Below are 21,528 nucleotides of genomic sequence, written 5' to 3'. Positions count from 1 at the left end.
GGTTTACAGGTTTTATGATAGTTAAATTTGGAACATTTATTGTTCATCAGAACCCTTACTTCTTAGACACTCTATGCTAGAGTAAGTGATTGGTAAAAACTTGCTGCCATCTCCTGTTTGCAGACCGTAAAACCATATTGCTCATAAACTCAAAATGACAGCCAGTTTGAAATGCTTGATACTCATAAACTCAGCAGCAAACCAACAGTTAATCATCAACAGTACCGTAATCTTTGAAACAAACATTTTCCACAAAAAAACAACAAAAAGGTTGCACAGATTAAAGCATAACTTCTCAGATTTATTCTTATAACAAAACCAGAATCTCTAAACTCAGCGCCTTGTGTAAAACCTCTCATTCATTGTGAAGCATCGCGCTGTTGGTCACAGCTCAACATCATGATCTTATTTGACGTTTAGCAGAAGGTTTCCTCAAAACCAGACTTTTAAAGTGATGCAGATAAAGTTATATACAAATGCTTTTCCCCTGCAGAGCACCAATTAACCTGATGGTTGAGGAGAAACCACAGATAACAACCACTGCACTACAGATGCTGTTTACAGTGTAGAAGTCAATGCCCCACTGTTCTCTGCTCATTGCTGTAATAATTGGAATTCCTTTCTTCTTGCTCTCCTGGTTTATTTAGGATGTCATGGCAGACCTTTTCTGAGATTTAAAAGCAGGATGATCGTCTTCAGCCTCTGTTGGAGTTTTTTTTAATACACAGAGCAACACAAAGTAGTCCCAGATGATGACCTGGACAATTTAATATAAGGTCATATGTCATTTTCCATATCTAAATATACATTTAATTCTGATTACAGTATTTGTAACTGACTGAGAATCCGGGTTTTAGGAGTTTTATTTCTTAAACTAAGTACTTCAAAATTGTTATATTAGAAGAGTTTTATAGACATGGCAGAATATTTGTAATAAATTTGCACGGACATCTGTGATGGGATTTCTTGGTCCTCTTTATCAGGTTCTTATTTTGTTTCATTTGATATTGAAAATATTTCATAATGACTGAAATTAAGAAATATTTATTTATAAGAGTTTGTGTCGATATCATCCAGGTTTATGACCTGGAATAATCTGCTACCCATTATAGTTTTTCAAGCACATTTTGACACGTCTCTGCTTAGTTAATACTTAGGAGAGCATTATTCGACAGCCTCTCTTCATCTAGAGACCAAATTATCCTGCCTACTGCTCTTGATGAATTAGCTCCAGCTCAGTCAGAATCAATGGGGAACATCACTGTGATCTGAGCTTGTAACCATCACGGCATGTTTAGAGTCACTGACCTGCTGGATGTTGCACCTCTTCATTCTCCAGTTTTTTGCAGCCTCCGGAAGGCTAATTTTAGGCTAATGATGGTGCCCCCTCTGTTCTTTATGGTGGTGATGGTGAATTTAGGGTGAAATGCTTAGCGTTTCATTTATGGCTATTAGAGAATAGGAAGCCGGATATAAAGGCACACTTTTTAGGTTTTTTTATATCTGAAATAAGCTGCATTGTATTTGTCTGTTAAATCAGCTCCTATAAATTAACCGTTAGATCAAATGTTACAGGAAATCAGTAAACTTGGCACATAATAAATCTAATGCTATGTTTATGTAGCCTAGGGTAGCACTGAATGGTTAAATCAAATCAATACAAACAGAGCAACCTTTGCATTCCAAACATAATCCTCTCCTCCTCAATATGCAAATCCTGTTCTTCTGCTCCGTTAACCTGATCAGTCTACTCTCTCTCCCTCTCCCTCTATTAGTTTATTTAACTGAACTCCTTTCCTGTTGTTTTCCTGAAAAGATCAGTCCTTCCCTCCATTAGCAGCAGCTTTGATCAGCTCTTTAAAGCTGCCTGCATTCCTTGCTTTCCTTCCTCCGTACCTCAGACAGCCCGCCGTATTAGTAAGAGCAATCTCCCACTCCAGATGTCTGGGCTTGCCGTTTTCCCCGCCGCCTCCAGCAGCGCCGTTGCTTCCCCGCACCCAGCCAGAATGGGTAACCATGACCTCGTCAGAGAGCGCGTGTATGGCGTGGTCCACAATCTCCATCTTCACAGAATCCTGGGATGACAGATTCCAAAGAGTTCCTTTGGAGGATAAAAACAACAAAACTAATTGATTAATGTCGTCAATAACAGGCCAGAGTCTAGTGTTAAGGTGTTATTTTAAAGATGGTGAAAAATAACAGTTATTATTTGAAAGCTGAAGGAAAGAGTCACAGCTGCTTCTCATTTGTTATCCTACATTATATGAAATATTATATACTTGCATTTAATATACAATAACAGTAATGATAGACTTTCTCATTGTTTCATTTTCATAATAGTGCATTGGAAAAAATAGAAATCTAGATAAGTCATTTTTTCTTAAAACAAGTGCATTTGTTCTCAGATTGAGGAGGTAAAAGAGAGATTTTGCCAATGGAACAAGATAATTTACACTTAAAATAAGAAAACACAATTGCATTGCCTTATTTAAGGTGCATATTATCTAATTATCTTATTTTAAGAGTAAAATTACTCCTTCCATTGGTAAACTATCTTATTTACCTACTCAAATTAAGGGTAAATACACTTAATTTAAGACATTTTTACTTATTTCTAGATAGTCTTTCCAATGTGTATATTTCTAATTTGTTATGTGGCAGCATATTTAATATCCCTTTAATCTAACAAATTTCTGCTAAGTAGCTTTTCTAAAGACCATCTACTTCCTAATGTTACTGCTATGCTGTAAGCAGCCAATATAAACAGGAAGCCAAACTCTACATGCAGCTATTGTTCGCTGACTGTTTCTACATTAAGACCAGCATTTAAAAAAACCCTAAACAGAAGAAGAAACGAAGAAAAAAAAAAAAAAAAACAGCCAGCAGGAATGACAATATTTTTTTAAGGAGTGTTTTTTATATTTGCATAATCCATTTGGTGTTTTTGCTAATCTGTCTAGATTATAGTTAGCAGGTTTTCTGTTAAATGACCTTTGTCACCTATGGAACTAAAGTGGTGGAAGGTTCCTTTAAGCATCCAGCACATCTGGCTGCTGTGCCCAAATCACTTTTCACTCAGTATCAAAGGAAAAACTATCAAAGTTTCTGCATCAGCTGTGAAAGAGAAAACAGTAAAGGCAGAAAAGCTGCTTCTGTTTTGAGAAGATTTATGGAAAAGCTGCTGCCACTAATTCTGAGTCCTTTTTATCCATCCAGACTTTATTAACGCAGCAAGGAGGATGTAACAACAACACAAAGGATTTGATGCTCTTGACAAGCATTTACTGCTAAAAGGTTTTGAAGCTGTTGTATTCAGTAAAAGCGCTGAACCAGACTCAAATCTTAAAGGGAGAGAATCTGGCCAGTTGCCTTACACCTTCCATAATTAGTCTGGCATATCTAAAGCTAAAGAAGCTTTGAACATCCATCCATTCTCTGTCACCCTTATCCCATGCAGGGTCGCGAGGGGTGCTGGTGCCTATCTCCAGCTGTCTACGGCAAGAGGTGGGTTACACCCAAGACGGGTGGCCAGTCCATCGCAGAAGAAGCTTTAAACATGAATAAATGAAATCATGACCCAGATGTTTGGTTGTTTAAGGTTATGAGTCCAACCTGTGATGATGTCTGTGAGCTCGTGATCGCGCGTCTTCCTCAGCAGCCGGATCAGTGCAGGAACCCCATCGCAGTTCTTGATGGCAATTTTATTGTCGGCATCTTTGCCAAAAGAAATGTTCTTTAGTGCTCCACATGCGGCGTAGTGAACCTGTGACAGACCCAGGAAGACCTTAGGACTCAGTGGAGATTAATTCCCTTCACATTAAGAACGTGGTGACAGAGATATGCTCTTATGAATTAAACAATATGTTGTATCACAGTGCTTTTCACTGGAACATGAGCAGAACTTTGTGACAAAGTCCAAAAAAAAAATTCACATGTTCCCAATTTAACATACAGATCCCTCTTCTTTGTTTTAAACCTCCAAAAAATTACCTAAGATATTATGACAATTTTGTCACATTCAGTTTTGAAAAGTAAAATCTAACAGAGTCAGGTTCCTTTAAGGCATCAATTCTAGCTCCTCTCAGGTCAGGCAGAAATCATAAACCATTCAGGAAATGCCAAACGGACCTCTCTGTTTGGGTTGTCGAGCATAGAGACCAGGGCAGGAATGCCTTTCAGACGACGGACATCAGACTTCACCTGCAAATCAGAAGGACTCACATTACTCAGTGTTTGAATGGTGGGGTTCATCTCCTTCCACCAGAATGATCATCCAATAATTTATTTAGTTCTATTACATTAAAAGTTAGTGACAGGAATTGTCTAATCTTTATCGGGAAAAATTGCATTTTTTCCATTAGTTCCCACTAACACTGTTGCTTTGTGGATTTTGCCACACGTTCATAAGATTCCAGGTTAGTTCTTTGAGTATTAGCATGATGTTTGTCTACTGCGGTTAACATGATTAGATCTTCTGTTCTGGCTGATGAAGAGAAAACAAAATCAGCAAACCTCAACACTAGCAGATTAAAGGGTTACAAAACTTAAGATCAGAAATTGTTCACAAAGTTTTAATTCAGCATTTCTAACTGTAAACATAAAACAGCCGATGGGGACAACTACAGTCCTCCAAGGCATACGGCATGTTTCACATGATTCTTTGCTTGAATATATAAAGCTGAAATAATAATTCAGTGACTGGAATTAAACCTTTAAATGACCTTTAAATGACAAAGCAGTCTCTCTTAAAAGCACAGCAGTGTTTCTTTTTAGTTCTGATCAGATAGATCAGCTGATCCATATTCTAGATGTTCCCCTTTAACTCTAACCCATCCTGAGGAAGTATCTACCTTAAAACAAACAATAATAATGAAACATAAAAGCCAGCTGCAGGCAGCACCTCAAAGATTCTAAATGAATAGAAGAAATTAAAGAAAAAGTCTTACTGCGTCGTTCTTAAAGGTGAGATGCTGCAGGTATGCTGCTGCGTTGCTCCTGACAGGGTCCAGTCTGTAGTTTAGCATGGCAATGACCTCTGGCAGCTCTGGCTTACGCCATCCACCGGGGGGAGGTCCTTTCCTTAGAGTGTCCAGCGAAGCCACACTCCCCCTCTCGCCCTGGGCCAGCGGCGCTCCTCTGCTATAGTAAAAGTCTCCAGCACCACCCAGATCTCCATCTAAAGCACCTTCATAACTCCTGCAGAGGAAGAAAAAGGTGTGAGAGATGAACCTGAAGAAAACCTCTCTGTGCTGCTTCAGACTAAAAAGACTTCTAACATACTCACCCAGTCCTGCGTGGCAGGGGGCCGTGTGCATAGCCATGGTTGCGGGGCACAGTGCCATAGTGCATTGGATGTCCCATGCCGTAGTCCGGCTCATCGTAGCCGATGCTGCGCTGATCATCTTCCAGACCGTATGGATCTGGGATAAAGCGAGGAATGGAGGATAGCTCCATTGCACTTCCCATCCGCCCAACCTGTGAGCAGACAGGGATGGGATAATGTAAAACAGCTGCAGCATCTCAGTGTTTTTTTTTCAACTTTGACATACAGAAGCTAGCTAGCTAGAAAAGCATCAGAGTTCATGTAACAGGTGGAACCTGCCAGTGAGATTCTGTTTAAACATGCCCCAAGGCAAACGATGCATTCATTGTTGAACATACTTGCGGTTGGGCAGCATATGGGTCTAACTGGCTCCTGCTGGGGGCTCTGTAGTTCGGATCCAGAGTTCTGTAACCATCTGGATGGACCGGTCTGATCAGGACAAAGAAAAGGAGGAGGGGTTAGAGTCAAAATAGATCTGTTTAACCATTTGAATACACTAAATACAAAATGTAAAGATTGCATCCATTAATTTCCTAAATATCCGACAGCCTTCCAGACTGAAGTAGAAGCAGCTCACCTGTACTGATCATCCATCCGGGCCCCCCTGCTGAGGCTTGCATATGCCTCAGACGGAGGTCCTCCCATGTATTCATCATAGCCCCCTGCTGGTCCGTAGTGGTAGTTGCGGGGCACAGTGTGGGTGGGATACTCCATGGGGACCGCCATTCCTTGGCCCTGCCTATACATCATGGGTGGGGTGTATCCCCCGACAACCGAACCGCCATCCACAGACAAAGTGTCTGACACAGATGGGATGACTGTGCGTGTAGTGGTGGTCTTCACTACCTTTTTCACCTAGAAAGGGGAAAGGTGAAGGAGCGTAAATTATTAATGATCGAATTACAAGAACAAACCAAAGCTTAGGGCTTGAGGTCTTTTTAAGACTGATGTCGATTAGTACAACCGATCCCGGATAGGTGCTTCAGACTTTTTGACGGGCCGATTCTTTAGGCCAATATTGCTTTTTCTTCTTCCACTGACACGATGGAAAAAAAGACCTAATGATAGCTGTTCCAAATGAAATTTTTTTGGTTTTACACTTGTGTAAACAAAATGACAAATCTGTTCAAGTCTTCTTTCTTTATTTTTTTTTGAGTTTTTTTTTTTTTAGTTTTTGCAGCACTAGTGCCTCATTTTTTCAACAGTAGGCTGACAGGAAAGGGGGTATGAAAGAGGAGGAGAGACATGCGGCAAAGGACAACAGGTCGGACTTGAACCCTGGTCGACCACATCGAGGACTAAGGCCTCCATACATGGGTGGTGTGCGCTAACCACTAAGCTGCCTGCACGCCCCATTATACAGGTTCTAATTTAAATAAAATGAAGGATAGCCACGGAGTGGCAATGCTTGCGTTCAACTTTGCCTTTATGCTATGGCTGCTGAACGCAGGTATGGACTGACATTAAGGAAAAGGCAAAAATCGGCGATAAATATCTGCAGGCCAATATATCAGTCTGCTTCTACTTAGAGTTGCACTAACTAGATAAGGGTTTTTCAACCATGGTCCTCAAGGTACACTGCCCTGCATGTTTAACATGTTTCCCTGCATGAGTACACCTGATTCAGATAATTGCAATTCAGCCAAACTTGTTAATCTGCTATCAATTGATATCAGGTGTCTGAAAGTTGGGGAACATTCCAGACATGCCGGGAAGTGTCCCTTTTAGACCAAGGCTGAAAAACACTTAACTAGATGAAGCTGCTACAGGCTGAGCATTACCTCTCTAAAAGCTTTACCAAGTGTTTTCCTCACCCTGCATTTAATGCCATTCTTCTCTCCATTTACTCTGACCAGTATCACCACCTCTGCTGATGAAAAGCATCCCCTTATCATGATGCTGCTGCCACCATGTTTCACCAGGGAGGTGGTGTGTGCAGTGCTGGTTTTCAACCACAAATTTTGTTTTGGAGATCGGGGGGGATCGCTGCAGCTCCTCTCAAGCTACTAATTCTCTCCATGTAATGCTTGTTAACTTGTACTGTTAGCCACAGTTTAGTAGATTTGCTTTCTCGCTTTTTTGATAATGAACAGTGCTCTGTGAGGCCAAAGCCTGGGAAATTGTTCTATAACCTTATCCAATTTTAAAATTCCCCACAGTGTTCTCCCTGAGCTGCCAGCTGTGCTCCATGGTTAATTGACATGCAGGTAAAATTAGTCACTAATTAGGGGACTTCTGAAAGAAGGTGATTGTTAAAGTTTGAACCAAGTCATTTCAGAAAAAAATTAACATGGACTCAGAGCACAACAAACGGTTTTGAATGGGTCTGTAACAATTTTTTTCTTTCCTCGCTAATAGTTATCACATAGCTGGTGTTAATCTATCAAAAATCATCAGAAACTTTCAATATAGCTGTTTGGCAATATGAGAAAACTGGAAAGGAATGGATGCTTTTACAAGACGGTGTACAGCCACCATGAAAGATTTAGCTTAAAGTCAGATCTCTTTGCTTTTCTTAGTGGAATACTAAACCTCAAAATCATTTCAACGTTATATAAAAGCCTGTAGAAATATAGCTGCACCTGAAAAAAAACTGAATGATATACAGGTAGATCTAAATAAATTTAAAAAAGCAATTAGAGAAGGCATTTTTAAAATAACCTTTAATGTATCAAACAAACTTAGCATTTAGTCATATTTTTGTATTAATATTTTCCTTTTCATCTGATTTCCTATTCCAGTCTTAAAATGTGTCATTTTCATCAGGACAATGGTAACAGAAAAATGGGCTTCAAACTACCAGGCTGTCTGTTTAATCTACGCCATTTTTTTCTATAAGGGGTTGTTCACATTAGGCTTGTCCGATCCACGGATCGGATCGGGACGCCGATATTGGCAAAAAAATGCGTATCGGCAAAGCATGTAAAATGCCGATCCAGTTTTTTTTTTATTTTCCAGTTTCGCTGATTGAAACGATCCATTTCAATATTTTGCGCCAGTGTTTCCCTGATTTGCATTTTTATTAAAACTTACAGTAATACTTGCACCTTTAACTGTTTACGGTTTTACTGTTCACTGTGCAATTTCAGATTGCTATTCATAATTTTGTCCAGTTTGTGTTTATCTCTTAATAAACAGGTAAGTTTGTTGTTACCAAGCATTGTGTTTTATTCAATCTCACCTAATTTAGCTGGCTAGATGTTATCAAGAGTACTAAAACCCTTTTCAACATGAGTCTTACAACTAAGGCTAAATACTTTAACTTAAACTTAAATACATGCTCGGATAGGCTGGTATCGGCCAGTATCGGTATCGGATCGGAAGTGCAAAAACCTGGATCGGGACATCTCTAGTTCACATTGTTCAACACTTTATAAAACTGCTCTTTTACCATCACTGATCTGATTCAACCAACAAATCACGGCTGTTCCGTCTTCTCCTTACTGTGGTTTCTGTGCGCCTTGTGGTCCCATCATCCCCCGTCTCCACGGAGATCACCGGGGGCAACTCCTGAGGTTCCTCCACTGTGAACGTCTCCTGCATCATTTGACCAGGGTCCATCCTGAACTGCATGCACATGTGCACAAAGTTTGACATTAAAGTTACATTTAGTCCTTATGTTTCAAGCTATAGGAGAACAAAGGGAAGATATGATCTTGTTTTTAATATACCAGCTTATTTTATTGCCTGAAGATCAAAAATGAAGCCTTTTATTAATGAGGGTTAGAGCAATACATGCAGTTTCGAACAGATAATTATTTTCTCCACTGTTTGGTTAGTTAAGAACCAGAGAGAATATCTAAATTCTGCAGAACGTACTTATATTTTCTGTAAGTCATCACTCTCTGACAATGAAGTCATTAATCAACAAAAAAGAATCAGGCAGAGATTCTTACATGATGCGTCCCGTTAATGTAACCCTCGTTCAGCGTCAGCCTTTCTAGGTCTGCATCACAAGGAATGCGGCCGTTCTGTTAAAACAAAAAGGTACATCAGCAAATGAAACAGCTGAATTAGGCAAACACGGCTTCATGCTGGTAGCTACTGAGCAGCTAGCCTTTCTTATCCAGAAAAACAAGGAAGATTTGAAAGTGAAAGAAGTGACTACATTTGGACGTCAGCCACAGTAGCTCAGTGAAGCTGAATATAATTCAAACATAGCTGCTGCTTAAAGTAAATACAGTTGTGAGACGTACTTCCTCATCTCCTGCATTACACTGATGCCATTACCAGAAGAACCTAAACAAACACTATGTTTGAAAACACATGAAAGTCAAGATAAAATAGTTACGGTTTCTACAGTCAAGAAGGTACAAAATCTTGAGCCCAAAGATAGAATTTAGTTACTTTACAACCACAAAGGGATCTTTAATGGGATTTTCAAGGTCAAAGCAAAATAAAGCTGTATGTGTGGTTTAACAAAGAAAATTAGAAACTGACCGTTATCCATTTTTTTTAGCCATCATGGGTAATGAACTGCCTTTATAGGCAGTTACAGCTGACACACTGACCAGCTTTGGATGTTTAAATATCAAATGCATTTTTGAATTGAATTGGTAACAGGTCTGGGCTTTAACTAGGCCACTCTAACAAATGAATAAACTTATACCTAAACTCTTCCCTTGGAGCCCTGCTGTCTGTTTGCTGCTGCTGTTTTTCTTTGAATATAAAACTTTGCCCCGATCCAAAGTTTTATTGACCCTCTATCGAGTTTACGCTACATAAAATGGCAATAAAAACACTGAAGACTGTAGTTGAAAGGAGAAGGAAAATGAAAGAGATATGCTTTTGCAGTACACTGATCATCCAAAGTATATGAATAAATATGCGACAACGAACAGATGATAAATGGAGAATTGGTTAGTAATGAAACACAGATCATGAACAATGTGCTTATAACCATTTAAAAACGAGATTCTTAATCAGATAAAGTGAGAAACAGGACAGAAATAAGCCGCTGTTGGCTGAAAACAATCACGAGCTATCGTCAGATTACCAGCACACACACACACACAATTCAGTTCAGATTAGGCCAGACGGGTAGAAGAGAAAAAGGTGGGCAGATGCAGACACGTGGATTCATGTCAGTATAGACTGATATTGTGTTGCGTTGCCTTTGGAGAGTAGCAGAGGCATGCTGAAGCCTTCAGGCAATGTAAACACAGAGCAAAGATGGGGGCAACACAACCTTTCTGACCTGCACACTCTCACTGTTTAGCATTCTGGGTTAAAGACGGCACATAGTGACTAAATTACCTGAAACTGATTCATCTTCCAATAAAGGCGCGCCTACAGTAAGGTTAAGGTAAATAGATGATTGCTTAAAAGGTTCCCTGAGGGTGAAGAAGTGTGTCAATCTGTTCCTCTACACCAATAGCTTCAATAAGAAAGTGAAAGAATAAGGAGCGTCTACATGGCGGCCGTACTTGGAACCAAATAGCCGACTCACCAAGTGACTGATAAGAAAAACTGTGACATACTTCAGACGGGATTTTCTGTTGGCTGTTACCTAATCAAGGGTAACTCTCCCTTCTCCAAACCTATTCCAGTAAGGAAGATAACATGTAAGGGAAACAAACGTAAACCAGTACTGTTAACAAACCTAACTTAAAGTGAGACAAAGCTCTGCATGCATGGACATGTCAGGACAGGGTGACTCCTGACAGCTGGAGGCGGCAGCCATGAGAAGAAGCTTGTTGTTGAATGACATACAGATGGTAAGCAGCAACAACAGAGGTTAACATCACCTTATTAAGACAGACTTTATTAGACAGTGTTAACTAAATCAGCTGAAGACTTTGGAGTCATTTCTGCTTTTGCCCATCGTACGGTCTGCTGCCATCCAGCAAGTGAAGGTGATGATGATGATGATTATTGCTTCGGATCAAAAGGGAAGAATCCGAGGATCGTTTGGATGGAAAATGAGAATGAGGGTAGTGCTGGTAGTAGGGGCGGTGGTTGGGGCGGCATTACCTGCATGTTGGGGAGGGGGCGGGGCAAGGTGCCGGCACACGACCTCCGCTCCTCCTCCAGAGCTCGACTCAGCATCTCAAACTGCCTCTCCTGCTCCCGGACGGAGGCCAGCAGGGAGGCTGTACTCGCACACTGCTCCATTCACACACTGAGAGCAGAGCACAGGACAGGACAGGACAAGACCGTCACCACAGGGCAGAGAGACAGATTAATCCAACACCAGGGTTTAATCAGAGAACAGACAGAAAATCACCAAAGCAGAGACACGGATTAAAGGAGCAGAGCTCTGACGCAGCCTGCAACAGGGGATCTCAACAGTAGAGAGGTGATAATCAAGTTTACACTGAGCAATTAGAAAGCAGCAGGAAAATAAAGCAGAGAAATAAAAAATTAAAATGTTTTTTTTTGTTTGTTTTTTTTTTATAAAATGGCAAACAGAGATCTCTAACAGAATGAACCTAAAACAATTCAAGGCTGGTTCAGGATCAGCAAAGGATTCATGGAAGAAAGTTTCCTGTCACATTACATCCTCTCTTCACCTACTGCTTAGCAGGCTTAAAATTAGAAGGTGAGAAGAAGGAGAGGAGGGAAAAGCATCACTTTTCAGCAGCAGCATGTGGAGCTTGTTAGCACTTTCACCTTAAAATAGCAAGGATGCCAAAAGGAGAAAAAATGTGAGAGCAGCCAGACGGGATGTGAGTTTTTTAACTTTTTAAATAAGAATCAGTATTACAGTGACAAGAAAACTAAACATAAACTTAAAAAAACAACATGTTGAAATTGTTTTACCATGAGTAAACTCTAGATCAGTGGTTTAAAGTTACTGGAATCTATCAATGATGGTGAAGATGTACTCATCTTTTCTCCAAAAGCTCATTGTACACTAGGGGTGTGCAAAATAATCGTGATGATGATGCATCGTGATTCTAATTTTCGTGATCTACTGCATCGATTCTTGATGCCAAGAATCGATTATTAATTTTAAAAAATGAATAAATAAAATTGCATGAATGGTTGGCGAACATCAGCCAAAAACAAGTGCAATACCACTTCCAGTCCAGTAGATGTCGCTGCAAATGTGTTGACTAGGGGTGTAAATAATAATCGTTTTGTATCGATGCATCGATCCAAAAGCAGACGATCCGATGCATCGACACGTCCGCAAGATAATCGATTCATGTTTTTTTTTTTTTCTCCGGTCTATTTTTATCCATTTGCTCCTGGGCGTAATTCTCCCTCCCGTGCTGCGGTGGCGCTAAACCTATTTTGCCCTCCTACCTCGCTTCCTGGTTATACTCTTACAGCAGTTTGTTGCAGCAAGCTTCACACAGATATTTTTAAATTATGCTCAGTATTGAAGCGTGGTCTGGGCTACACGCTGTGGGTCTAGATACGGCCGAGGCGATGAGGAAGTGGGGGCGAGTTTAGTCCGACGACGGAGGGACAATGGGGCAAAAAGAGCGGAGATTCAGCTGGAAAAAGGGTCCCAGCGTTCTCGCGCACCTCGCTCATCTAGCGGGTCAAACTTCACGAGTTGTTTTCCGCAATTTCGGTCATAAAAACAAAACAAGCTGGCCTCCTGTCTGGTGCACTGTTTGCAATCAGCTACAATCTGGGAGAGGAGCAGCGGAGCGTCTCTCAAGGGGGCGGTGACGTCGACACTGGAGCCTTCTTCTTCTTCTTTTTTTTAATGGCGGTTGGCAAACAACTTATAGGTGCATTACAGCCACCTTCCAGAATGGAGTATGGACCAGACAAACTATTATATTCTCCCTAAAATACCCATTCTTCTTAGAAAATTAAAAATACTACCAAAAACTACATCCCCAGATTACCTTTGAAACAATTTCCTTATATCTAGTTTATTTTTATTCCTGTCTAACTCTCTACGCAACATCTCTCTTTCCTGAGTATATTTATTACATTCTAAAAAAATATGTTGGACAGTTTCTCTAGAGCCAATGTATTGCATTGAACTCATTACACTGATATTGTGCAGTATTTTTGCAGTATTTTTTGATGCAACTTTTCTACTTCCGTTATTTGCTGTTGTTTCTAAAGAAAATGCATAATGATATTACAGCTTTCATTGATTTATTTCAAACTTGAAACTTTGTTTAGCCTGTAAGGTGTAAAAAAAAAAAAAAATTATAAAAAAAAATAACAACCGATTAATCGAATCGAATCGAATCGTGGTGTATTCTTGAGTATCGAAAATAATCGAATCGTTGGGTCAGGAAATCGATACTGAATCGAATCGCCATGATGGGTGTGATTTACACCCCTAGTGTTGACGCACGCTGCCTTGTGTCACAAGCATTTCCGGCCGTGGGATACTGTGCCGAGTCATTCAAAAACAAAACATGGAGGAGAAAATATTGCAATGCATCGCAATAATTCAAGTATCGTGATGCATCGTGATAGAATCGCATCGTGGCCTGTGAATCGTGATTCGAATCGAATTGTGACTTCTTTGGCAATACCCACCCCTATTGTACACCCACAGAGGATTGCCTTCATAACTGTGAAAAATATATACGTGTTTTAAGTGTCCAACCAGCTGGTTAATCCTGAATGGCTGGTGCATCTCTAGATTTAAACTTTAATCTGTGTCAAAACAGCCAAACCCACAGAAAGAGAAAGTTTTCTGAGCCTCTTAAAGCAAAACAAAGAATTTAATAAGTTGAGTTTGGTGTGGAAAATTAAGCTGCATCCAGTCAACAAATACAGAGAGATATTACTTTTAGTGTTTTGAATGACTGCAAGAAAAAAAAAAAATCTCCAATACTCTGCAACCATAACTGTGGTTAAAAATGAGCCTCTCAGGATCCAGATATTACTGAATGAAGCTGATCTTTCAGACTGTCCTCTAAAGGTTGGGAGATTTTGTCAGCTTCTTTGTCTCTGCTCCCCAACCCTTTTTTGGACTTCCTGACACACAATATTTTAAAACTAAATGAGACATGATACAGCGTTTTACAGCAACCCACTGAGCTACATTACTGTACGAGTAATAGGGGCAATCAATCATGCCATATGCACTCAGTTTACCATGTAGCCACAAAGAAAATATTTGGAAAAAAAAAAAAAAAGACATGGTTGCTTAGGAAAAAAGCAAAATAAGTAGTTTTCTTCTATTAAAGAAATGTGGACTTAAAAAAAAAAAAGAAAAACAGAAGACGCACCCCAGATGGAATAAACCTAAATTAGAGGCCAGTCCGGCCCAGAGCAGGAACACCGTCACCCTCAGAAGGGAGGCCAGCGTAGGAGGCCAGAGGAATCTGAAAGAGCATTACTTCAGCACAGACTAATAAAAGGATGACATGAGCATGGCTCATCTCCAAAAGAGGGCAAAAATCATTTTCTGATTCAAAGTTCACTGACTCATGGTTCTAAAACCTCCTCTGGCCGCGTATAGGAAACCGTCCAAAGGAACAAAGACTCCAGTATCGGTGAGGTGGATGTACGCCAGTGTGAGTGTGTGTTCCTATCTGAACATGTGTATGTGGGTCAGGGACACTAAATAAAATGGCAAGTGTGTATACATGTTCCTAACATTTATCTTATATTCAAATACTCCCAACAGGGGAGCGGCAGCTTCTGAAGATGTCAGAGGAGAACAACCTCCTTCCATTTATAAATAGTAAATAACAAAAGAAAACAAAAACAAAAGGATATTTGTGATCGAAGGCGAATTGGAGCTGCAAGAAAAACACTCTTGTAGCAGCATTGTCATACATTCCAGAGCACGATTTAGCGTGTTATATCCTGTCTCAGCTGTTTGGAGCCGTCCCACAAAAGGAGTCCATGGCTCCTGCCTTACGCTGCTCTCATGTCTCTGAATTCTTCTCCTAAACATAAAACCTGGATACAGGAACCATGTGCTGTCTCACTGGTGGAACGTGTTAAGATAAGTTAGCTTAAATTTATCTCCAAAATAAGACAAAGGTGCTTCTGTTGAAAAGGTTGATGGTAGCAGCTGTCAGGTGTCGCCTTTAAGATCAAATAAGCCTTTTAGAAATGTGACTCCTTTCGGCATCAGAGTTGAAAAAAAAAAAACTAAGAAATCTGCTATTTTTAAAGTATCTTTTAAAGCATTCAGGGGTGTTTTATTTGTTATTCTGGGTCACTGTTAGTTGCAGTAAAAAAAATAAAAATAAAAAAGAAAAATGTATTATGATCAATACCTATGTTTGCTTTCCGGTGATAGCAACCAGAGATTACTGTTGAAGTTCTGCCCCAACAAAACCAGGCTGGATTCAGCAGATGATGGGAAGATTATCATTCATCCCGCCAAATGCTGTCAGTGTTTTCACATTTCTCAAATGACTATTTTAACTATTAGTAAGCACATATTTGCCTATCATCATTGTGCTAAAATGTATCATTGGACAAAGAAATGAAAGGTTTTCAGTTTGTTTCATGTGGTTTATAAATACTCCTGAGAAATAATTACAATATATATAGATTGTTTTTTTTTTTTTTTTGTTAAATAGCACCAATTCATAACACATGTGATCTCAAGGTACATAATCGCCTTTCTCTGTCTATTTCCATCCGCTATCTAAATAAAGGCCACTAGTGTCAAACTAAGAAAAGACCAACTTTGGAAAAATGTGTTGCCAAAAAAAAACAAAAGGTTTGGAAATTTTGTGATCAATACTGAATCTGTCTTAAATGGGAGAACAGTGTCTCACCATGTGGGTAGGCTACAACCATGACTACTTGGTCTGACTTATTATAAACAAATGTCATGCTCTCATGCCTGTACTGCTCTGAGTGCAAAACAACAATAGGTATAATAGTTTAAAAGAGTATGAAGGTCATTATTTATTTATTTGTTTTATTTGTTAAATGGTGCTTTAAACAGATTTAATTAATCAGCACATTTTCGACCCTAAGCAAACAATTTATTTAAACCAAAGTAATCGGTACATGTTATTCACTAACTTTAATTGTGTGTCAACACTAAGATCCTGGGTTAACTCCATCCAAAAATGCTACGCCAATCAGATGCAGACCCAAACCTGGTGAATACGGACACTGCATCTGAAAAACTGTTTCCTGGTCCTTCCTTTCTAAACTAGAGTACTCCACTACCAAACTCTGACAGTCTTGTAGAAAGGCCCATGTAGCTGTAAAAGCTGTAAATGACGTCTGCCACATAAAGCCTTGGAATCAGCCATTGTACTGCTGTGAAGCCATTAGCTGATGCATTATAGCTGCTAATGGAGGAGCACAGCAATCACACAGAGCCATTAACTTCTAAAAGAAGCAATACACCACATCAAAGATGAAAATACAGCCCCCCCATTTGTTGCTTAGAAGACCATAGTTATGTCTTTTGTGCTCTCCTCAATCATCCTCTGCCATCTCCTCTATTTCAATCATTTAGACATTGGTGGCTGTGGCAGCCTGTTCCAGTCTGCAGAACCCCAGGCTAAAACCACAGCTGAAATGCCGCTGTGGCTTGGACACTGCTGACTCAACTTCATCTGAATGGTCGCTCGGAGATGCAGAATACACCCTGTGTGTTTTGTGCCATAACCTTGGCCAAAATCCAGCCGGTCCCACCTATGCTGTCCTGACAAGAAACCACAAGGGGCCCACAGCCCCCTGCAATGTTGAGACCAAAAAAAAAAGTGCATGTTTTAAACCCCAGGAACTCACATCTAGTGTTTCAGGAGCCTTTGCAAGGCCAGCTGTCCTTTAAAGACAACACAAGCCCTGTTATCACAGTTGGGAAGGAAATGAGCAGCCTTGTCTGCATGTGAAATGCAACTATAAAAAAAAAAAAAAAAGAGAGAGACAAGGGAAAACACATTCAAATACAAGGTCAACTGGAAAGATAACCTCATTATATATTTTTGTTGGTGTTCCAAATGCTTTTTATTAAAAGATGATAGCTTTTAAATGAAATTATTTATTATCCAATCCCAGTTAAGTGTTTTTTTTTTAAGTTGGTGCCTCACTGAATTAAAATAGAATAAAGCAATTGCTAAACATTCAAAATACTCATGGGGCAAAATATAAAATTCTGAGCATAATGATAGTTAATTTCAAACTGGAGTTAAAGTACAGGTATTAGATTTAACGCCTAGACCTGTTGCGTATTAAACACTCGAGAAAATCATAAAGAGCTGTGTGTATCATTTACTGTAAACCCGCAAGAGACATAAATGGAAAAAAAATATTAATACCAATTTGTCTTTCTACAATGAAAACAAAACATTTGACGGTACGTCTGCGCCGATCATCTCTGTCGTGAAAACAACTTTTCCCCACTGTTTGCTCCATTAAAGTACAAATAAATATTACATTTATTTTTCTAAATAATAGTTAATATTTGCTGAGTAACAATTCACGGCACGATTGTGCTTCTTAAATGTGTCGGAGCAAATTCGCTTTGAGAATGAGTTAACGTTTCTTCTATTGCGATATTTGAGTTAACTCTAGACTTTGTGTTGTGGTAATTCCAACATTTGTTACAGATCTGATTCCTCTGATCCAACCAGCAGATATTTCTGATTGATTAGCCACATCTGTGCTTTCAGATTTTACACTAGAAGGCTGGAGAGTCTCTGTCAGCAGCTTGGCTATGAACTCCTGAGAAAGAGAATATCTGCTCAGTTTACAAGACAAGCAGTCTTGTCTAGGAAATATATCTAGGAAACGAATGTCCAACACAAGACATCTCCTTGGTCCAAAACTCCTGAATCAAATAGCTTAACTACCATCCCTCCTGAATTCAAGTCCTCCACAGTCCTGCAAAGGACCCTCGAGGACTGGATGCCAACTTCCCTCATTTAGGATATTCTTTCCACCACTAGAAGTTATATCGTCTGGAATATTTTGGACTAGAAATACTGCAAACCAACGAGCAATGTTTACAAAGCCATATACGGCTGGGCAGATGCTCTGTAGTCTAAAATAATCTCTGTTAAGAGGTAGTGTTAGACAATAATAATTATACATTTAAAAGGCACCACACATGGAGTGGGTTAGAGCAGTGCGCTTGTGCTCTGAGAAAGTTTCAAGTATCCGGTTTGAATCCCACTGTCTCTACTCTGGGTCCCTGAGCCTGACCCTTAACCACCGATTGCTCCCCGGGCGTCGCACAATGGCAGCCCACTGCTCCCGAAGGGGATGGGTTAAATGCAGAGGCAAATGTCTCCAATGTGAGATCAATAAAGTTCAATCATTTTTTTTTTATAGTGGGTATTTCTTGGATTTAATACAACAATATTTATGCATATTTGCAAGGATGGAATTTCTCCTTTTAACTCAACTCTTTCTAGCCTTATACTTATTTTAATTTTGGGATAGACATGTTTACATTCATAAATATATTCCTCTGTAGAGAGGAGTTTATAACAGAAAAAAAATGTATACATTAGCATTATTGATGAAGTAAACAGAGCTCGCACTGAAATTGCAAGTTTAAAAAATGTGGATCTGTCCATCCGTGCTCATTACAGGTAACATCAGCGCTAACAGAGATGAAATCAGGTGTCTATCACTCCTGGTTCTGTATCTCTTTCTACTTCTCATCTGTGCTCTTTCCTTTTGGAGCATCTCTTATGCTCTGCTTCTGTTTCAAATCAACCAGTTTCTAGCAACAACTTTCCAAGTAAATCCCACTTATAACCAGTCAATGTCGGGCCTGTTTGCAGAGTCCCAATCGCTGATGGCTGTTCGCCAAGTCTGTCTATTAACGTCGTCTGCATTTCTTAAAGGTGCTGAGTAGTGTAAACACACTGGGGATGTTTCAAGCAGGCATCGCCTAATAACAGCAGCATAATACACAGCAAACTCCTCATTCATTTAGAATAACATGTAAAAATCCTATTTAGTAGAAGATCGTTTAATTTCTTAAAACACTGCTTCAGTTTCAGGATTATTTAGCAGCAAAAAAAAAAATAAAAAAATTGTAGATAACCTACTAAAAACCGGCTCTACAACATTCTACATTCAGAGTACTATACTACACAGTCCTGTCAGTCAGAGCTTGTTTTTTATTCTCTGCATTGAGGTTGCTTAAATCCCAAGTATTAAGATGTTTCATTATTTGGCACAAACATGCCAAGCCTGTCCTCGGTCATGCCAGCTGCTGTAAAAACATGACAGAACATACAAACTTTTTCTTTCCCATATTCATCTGTGGTTTGGAATCAAAAAAGTGAAAACAGAAACTTAAACTAGATTAGTGACTTCATCTCAACGGGGAAGATAATTGATTAGACACTTAGAGGAAGAAGCTAATGGAATTACAGAATATGTGATAAATTATCATCCTGGACTACAAAAGATGTCATCCATCTGCTGGATCCATATACCAGCCTACATCCTTCCCTCCCAACAGAGCACTATCTAAACCAGATTCAAAAGAAAACATCCGCTGTAGAGTATGCAATCTGAGGTAAAATCTACTCACTTCACTACAGACATGTGGACCTCAGAGGTCTACCCTGGTTAAAGTGCTCACTGGGCACTTACAGCTGTGCAGCCTGAGGATTTAATGCTGCAGAGCATTTCAGCCAGCAAACAGGAGGAAATAGCTGGTGGGAACTCTAAGCTTCTCCATGTTATTTCACATGATGGATTTAAAAGGGAATCCAAGCATTGATTGTTTCCATCAAACAGTCCACTTGGTCATTAGGAAATTATTTTTAGAGAAGCTATTAAAACTAAAGCGAAGGCAGCTTTTCATCATAATCAGTGGTTTATGATAACTGATTTGAAAAACTATTGAGTGGAATAAGTTTAGAGTGAGTGGTGGTTTAGGCCTATAACATTTTTCTGGACAGTGTATAGTTCCAGTAATTATAAAGATAAATAATATTTTTCAATTGATAATGAGATAATAATGCAAGTATACCCTCTCAAAAAACAATCTTTAACTTCTAAAGAACATTCAGCACTGAAACTGTAATATATTTTGATTATCTAAAATAAACCAAAGAAACAACAAAATAAAGAGAGATAATTACCTCTCACCCAACAATAAAATACAAATAAATACAAATAACCACACCAGGGGTGTGAATTGGAAAGAAATTAGTGACCCAATAAATGTGTCACGATACGATTTATCCAGATACATTAACAAGCACCACATATTGTGATTTTCTTAATAACATAGCTACGGAAAACTTCTAAAGATCTTGTTCTTGCTCTGCTGCTGCTGAATCATCACTCCTGGGCGGTGCGCTGCTAACTAGTTGGAGGTTCATCAGCTGTATAAAAGCATGATGATGAAGTATTGTTTGCCTTTAAATACGTTTTACATTTAGGATCCATCCTGCCACATTAAGAATTAATACCAGCATTGTGTAATGAAATATTTTTATATAGGTATTTTGAATCAATAAAAATATAATCTACAAATATTGCGATATTTGACAAAATCAATTATTACTCACTGCCCTAGACCTCCCATGCATGACCCAAACAATAATTATGAGGATTCATTAAACAGAGTTGCCCCTTAAGCAAATTGTTATTAAATTTAGTCAGAGAAAAGAAGCAAAACTAGGGGTGCCCTGATACAATCTTTCCATTTTATTATTGCTTGATACCTATAATGACCAGTATGATATCTGTACAAATCAAAAATACGAAATATTACTTATTTTTTTTAGTGCGAGTGAAAAGGGTTGATAAGTGATATTACTTAAACAGAGAACAATAGATATGAAAAGGAACTGACCCGTATATTGTAACTAGTGGGTTAAATAAACATTTATTAGTAGCAGAGTCTTTCTATCAGCTTGTCTATATTGAAGGCCAATATATTCAAATATATGAAATATATATATATATATATATATATATATATATATATATATATATATATATATATTAGGGGGGAACGGTTCACAAAACCCACGGTTCAGTTCGGTTCACGGTTTCGTGGTCATGGTTTTCGGTTTGGTTCAGTATATGTTTATTGTTACACCGAAAAATAAAAAAATTTATTAAAATTCTAAAAATGAATGAAAATTTTTTTATGAAATTAATGAAAAAAAAACCCCAAAAATTAATGAATTGTAATTATTTTTTTTTAATGATTCACGGAAACCATGGATCATTTCTGCATGTTTTGCTGCTTTGAATTCATCTCGCGCATGCCCTCTACGATCTCCAAGGAACTCAGAGCGGACGGGAGCCACAGCGGAGGCTGTAAGCTTTGCTTTGTGCAGGCGGTCTGGAGCGCAGCGGGGCCGAGCGCT

The 21,528-nt window shown here is 39.1% G+C and overlaps 1 protein-coding gene across 11 annotated transcripts in view; it reads right to left on the bottom strand.

The window, feature by feature from the left end:
• Positions 1-21,528, bottom strand: part of ctnnd1 (catenin (cadherin-associated protein), delta 1) — a 39,008-nt gene that overhangs the window by 11,775 nt on the left and 5,705 nt on the right. For 7 of the 11 annotated variants that reach the window (XM_038290562.1, XM_038290563.1, XM_038290557.1 and 4 more), the window contains exons 2-11: positions 11,297-11,444; positions 9,220-9,294; positions 8,768-8,890; positions 5,901-6,178; positions 5,662-5,752; positions 5,285-5,475; positions 4,947-5,196; positions 4,129-4,200; positions 3,613-3,763; positions 1,897-2,101 (exon numbers count right to left, since the gene is read on the bottom strand). In XM_038290562.1, coding sequence (XP_038146490.1) covers positions 1,897-2,101; positions 3,613-3,763; positions 4,129-4,200; positions 4,947-5,196; positions 5,285-5,475; positions 5,662-5,752; positions 5,901-6,178; positions 8,768-8,890; positions 9,220-9,294; positions 11,297-11,437 — 1,577 coding nt within the window. In that variant the 5' untranslated portion in view covers positions 11,438-11,444. The remainder of the gene's footprint in view (positions 1-1,896; positions 2,102-3,612; positions 3,764-4,128; positions 4,201-4,946; positions 5,197-5,284; positions 5,476-5,661; positions 5,753-5,900; positions 6,179-8,767; positions 8,891-9,219; positions 9,295-11,296; positions 11,445-21,528) is intronic. The other 4 variants (XM_038290566.1, XM_038290569.1, XM_038290567.1 and 1 more) reach the window with 1 other exon arrangement.

This window comes from Cyprinodon tularosa, unplaced genomic scaffold (genome assembly GCF_016077235.1).
Source record: "Cyprinodon tularosa strain WSP-4 unplaced genomic scaffold, ASM1607723v1 ctg283, whole genome shotgun sequence".
Classification (NCBI taxonomy): Eukaryota; Metazoa; Chordata; class Actinopteri; order Cyprinodontiformes; family Cyprinodontidae; genus Cyprinodon; species Cyprinodon tularosa.
This window is presented reverse-complemented; position numbering and strand designations above follow the sequence as displayed.